We start from the raw sequence: 5,000 nt of genomic DNA, 5'->3' as shown, positions 1-5,000 counted from the left end.
CTCAAACACATTCCTCGGCTTAATAAATCACTACACTAATAGCTGATGTGCAGGGGGGAGGAAGCAGGACATGCAGGTGAGTGTGTATCTGTCCAGCATGAAGAACCTCCAACCACCGGAGGGAAAAAAAAAAAAGCCTAGCGTTAGTTTTATACATGACCTGTACCACATGTACCGCTGGCACAGTACGACAATTAAGCACCAAATATCAACACAAATCTCCACAGTGTGCAAATAGATTCATAATTATTAACTGATGATAATCAATATTTAATGCTGTCTAGGAAAAGCAGTAATTTTATACAGTGGGATCAAAATATCTTCTGAGACCGCACAGAAAATCTGCGATTCTTTATTTAAATTTGGAAATAAACAAGTTTCAAATTTTGTAGTAAATGTAAAATGTTTGTTCAATCTCTTGAATATTCAGGTATTTATTTTTATAATATATAAATATTTATTCATAATATATTATAATCATGAAGATCATGAGAAGTAGAAAAGTCCAGTCATTCCTTATTCTTTCATTCAGTGTCAACTGAAAGTGCAACGCTGTTAAAAATTATAGCCGGAAGTAAATTCATTCATTCATTCATTCATTTTCTACCACTTATCCGAACTACCTCAGGTCACGGGGAGCCTGTGCCTATCTCAGGCGTCATCGGGCATCAAGGCAGGATACACCCTGGACGGAGTGCCAACCCATCGCAGGGCACACACACACACACACACTCACACACTACGGACAATTTTCCAGAGATGCCAATCAACCTACCATGCATGTCTTTGGACTGGGGGAGGAAACCGGAGTACCCGGAGGAAACCCCCGAGGCACGGGGAGAACATGCAAACTCCACACACACAACGTGGAGGTGGGAATCGAACCCCTACCCTGGAGGTGTGAGGCGAACGTGCTAACCACTAAGCCACCGTGCCCCCCGGAAGTAAATTAATAAATAAAATAAAAAACTTTGCTAGTTTTATGCTTAAAAAACCCGTCTTACTCGATAAACAGCAAAACGCGGCGAAGAGACACTTGAGATCGTGCTCCTGGAGACGATTTATGACACTTTATTTAAGGGATAAATGCATGTTTTCTTTGATTGCCCATTTAAAAATGATAATTTGATGATTTTAAAAGTCAAAGTGGTTAAACGGCAGCGTAAATATGGACTCCTTCGTTCCAGACATGACCGAAGATGCAACATGAAGCCAAGACGTTTTCATTTAATAATAACGAGAGGCCGTAAAGTGTTTCGTTCATCTTTTATTATCTCAAATAACTCCAAAGTTCATCAGACATTAACCAGAAAATCTAACAAGACGCATAAAAAAAAGTGTTTGGAGGAATATTTCATTTTGTTAGCGTGTAGTGTTGATAGTTCTAAGATTATTCTAATCGTTCTAATGTTATATAATATCGTATAAACAATAAAGACGGTTCTACTTCTCCGTGTCCTTCAGATCAGCTGAGACTCTCGGATCTTCAGGCTCGGACCGGAACAGACGCCGATATCGTGGATCGGCGGAGTGTGTCCTGGAGACGAGATCCTGGAGGAACGGAAGACAGGAAGAAGAAAGGAAGTGTGAAGAGATCCTGTATCTTGTTCGCACAGCATTAGATACTGCTTTAGATGTTAGATATCAGACTTCTGCTAGACTTCTGTTAATACACAGTTTACTTTAAGTCCTGATGTATCGACAAAGCTGGAATTATAAATCAGATATCGGTCCTTAAACAAAGTCAGACGTTTTATAATGTTAAAAGAAATTTAAGAGCTTTCTGCAATTGAAAGAGTTTCCACTGGGTCCTAGAGCACTCAGGTTAACCAGAATCCTGTGTGAGGTTTCTTAAGCCCTATTCGGACGGGATTAGTTTTACGTGGGGACGTGGGGGTAAAGTAATTATTACCAGAGCTTCTCTGTGATTTTAGTCCCGTCCGAATGTGCCATCTCGGTAATCATTACGGACAATGTCAGTAAAGATTACGGCGACTTTTACCTTCTGTAAAAAGGTCCGGAAAAATTACCTCAGGTAAAACTAATCCCGTCCGAATAGACCCGCTGTAAATATGTACGGTAAAATTCCGTCATTTCCTGTTTTAAAGTAGTTTTTGGCACGTTTTGCAAGCATGGAGGCGCCATGTTGTCTGTTTGCGCACGTGATAACAGGAAGCAACGTCATACGCACATGACGACAAGGAGGTTACTGTGGTGTGTAAAGCGAGTTACCCCTCCCACTTCTGCTAGTTTTACTGAGATGTCTTGTCCCGTGCGAATTGGCCAATTTATATTACAGACGTCCTGAGGTAAAATTGCATTACTCCACGTCCCCACGTAAAACTAATCCCGTCCGAATAGGGCTTTTCTCTGTTCATACTTTATTCACAAATAATCCTGGATCTTTTGTAATCTTTGACGTTTCACGCTGTACGTAAAACCCTGACTTAACGCGTATCGAATAAATACCGCGCGTGACCGCTTTAGTAGCGGATTCACTTACGGTTTCGCTTCAGTGAGGAAAAATAATGTCACCATGTTAATCCTCTGAGGTTGTTTTAACTTAATAAGGAAACCAGTGATGCTGTTTAAAGAATCTGCTTGGGTTCTTCTGGAGACTGATCATTCATTTTATTTTTTGTGTCTGAAAAGTGGTACGTAATATGTCACTTTCTTTTGCACAGTGTTGTATATACACACATTTGTAAACATCTAACACTGTTTATTTATTTATATATTTATTTTAGTTCCTCCTCTAATTTACTTGAAGTTTCTTATGTAGCTGGTTACTGATGTCTCATCCTGGTTACTGACGACACCAGTAATGTTAATTAAGGAAGTGTTGAAGCTACGTAACAATCTCTAAAAAAAAAAAAAAAAAAAAAGAAAGAAATAATAATAAAAAAGCTTCAGTTCAGCATTTTTCTCTCTCATTTGTGTGACAAAAGCAGATCGAAACAACTTTGCAAAAGGAAAGAAAGGATTTCATGCTTGAATTTTTTAGGATCTTTACAGAAGAAAAGGATGTTTTGATTGGCGACTCGACTCACTTTAAACAATAGCGAGTAAGCAGTAAAAGTAGTAAACTCACAGAGACTTCCATTCCCCGTGCCAACCAGAGTTTCCCCTCACAGTTGCCTCCCTCCCTCTACATCTATCTATCTTTCTCTCACCCCTCCCTTCATCTCTCTCCCCTTTCTCCCACTCCCCCATTTGTGCTCCCCCTCTAACTCCCTCCCCTCTCACTCCTCCTCCCACCATCTCCCCCTCCAAGGCTCTGTTTTTCTCTCCTTCTCTCTCTCCATCCTCCCATCCAGCTCCAAAGCTCCTTACAGGCAATAAACAAGTATTAATATTACCAAAGGGGACACCATTGTTAATGCAGCAGAAACACAGAGAGAGAGAGAGAGAGAGAGAGAGAGAGAGAGAGAGAGAGAGAGAGAGAGAGAGAGAGGGAGAGAAAAAAGAGAGACAGAATACAGACAGACAGACAGACAGAGAGAGAGAGAAACAGAGGGAAAAAGAGAGAGAGAAAAGAGAGAGAGAGAGAACAGAGAGAAAGAGAGACAGAGAGAGAGAAAAGAGAGAAAGAGAGAGAAAGAAAGATAAAGAGAGAAATATATAATATAAAGTGTCAGCTTTGATGTAAGTCCAATACAAGTAAAAAGGTTTAGAGTAAAAACAAATAATTTTCCAACAATCTATAAATATCTGCAGAGACGTTCGACACCGTCGTCTGAACGTCATCCAAAGAGGTTTTGCTTTAATTTAGTATGTAAATGTAAGTGTGTTTAATACACTAATTAGTTTCATTTCTCACGGAGGTGAGATCCAACAACATACAAGTATAAAAACGAGTTTTTTATGTTGATGAATTGAAATAAGGAACAAAACACTTTAGCAGCTGAACTCATTCATTCATTCATTCATCTTCTACCGCTTATCCGAACTACCTCAGGTCACGGGGATCCTGTGCCTATCTCAGGCGTCATCGGGCATCAAGGCAGGATACACCCTGGACGGAGTGCCAACCCATCGCAGGACACACACACAGAGTGACACACAGTCACACACTAGGGACAATTTTCCAGAGATGCCAATCAACCTACCATGCATGTCTTTGGACCGGGGGAGGAAACCGGAGTACCTGGAGGAAACCCCCGAGGCACGGGGAAAACATGCAAACTCCACACACACAAGGTGGAGGCGGATCATTTTATTTAGTCATTTATATTCTAACACAATCTGATGCAAAACAAGCGAGTTTCTGTTGTCACTCACGTTATAACAGCTGTAAAGCTGGTTTCATCAGCAGACTCTTTTGTCACGTTACAAAGAAACTGCGAAAAAATGGGGAGAAAAAAAATCGAGTCGGAGACTTTCCCACGATGGAGGTGGAGAATAAAACAACAAAAAAAATTTCTTCCCTTCTCATCTTCTCAGAGAAAACTTCACCAGATCTCCAATGATATATTACTGCATTCTTTCTATTGAGGAATCATAATAGACAATTTTAAGACCTGTTTTAGTAGCTGTCGTTACCGTAGCAAAAGAAAACAGATCCGAACGTACGCGTTACTATAATCCTGCGATTTTTCTTGTAGCTGGAACTACATTTAAATTATTTTTTTTGTACAGCACGTTTGTCAACAGAGATTGTCACAAAGCAGTTTTACAGAAATGAAACAATAAATACAAAAATATTAATTAAATTCTTTACATTTTGAATCTTTCTCCCTTATGAGCAAGGCATCCACATCTGGGTGACACAGAAGTGTGTTATTTGTAAAATCAGTTCTCAATTAGAACTGTGTACTATATTGTCAAAAACGTGTTCGATTGTGGACAATAGCCGTGGCAACCTTCTGACCAATCAGAGCGGAGAATTTGCTGTGGTATGAAGAACGTTTGTATGATTCAAGCACTCTGATTAAAACATGCTTTATTGAAGCTCCACAACACCTGGTCCGAGAGAGAGAGAGTGTGTGTGTGTGTGTGTG

At 40.0% G+C, this 5,000-nt stretch overlaps 1 protein-coding gene across 2 annotated transcripts in view; it reads right to left on the bottom strand.

Annotated features, from left to right (window-relative positions):
• si:ch211-266k8.4 (uncharacterized) overlaps window positions 1–5,000 on the bottom strand; it is a 94,617-nt gene that overhangs the window by 42,204 nt on the left and 47,413 nt on the right. Inside the window, exon 16 of one of the 2 annotated variants that reach the window (XM_060884782.1) lies at window positions 1,328–1,551. The exons of the other annotated variant lie outside the window; for it this stretch is intronic. Within the exon in view, the coding sequence (XP_060740765.1) occupies window positions 1,461–1,551 (91 nt within the window). The 3' untranslated portion in view covers window positions 1,328–1,460. Of the gene's footprint in view, window positions 1–1,327; window positions 1,552–5,000 lie in introns of those variants that run through there. 2 annotated transcript variants of the gene reach the window in all.

This window comes from Tachysurus vachellii, chromosome 13, assembly GCF_030014155.1.
Source record: "Tachysurus vachellii isolate PV-2020 chromosome 13, HZAU_Pvac_v1, whole genome shotgun sequence".
In the NCBI taxonomy this organism is placed as follows: Eukaryota; Metazoa; Chordata; class Actinopteri; order Siluriformes; family Bagridae; genus Tachysurus; species Tachysurus vachellii.
This window is presented reverse-complemented; position numbering and strand designations above follow the sequence as displayed.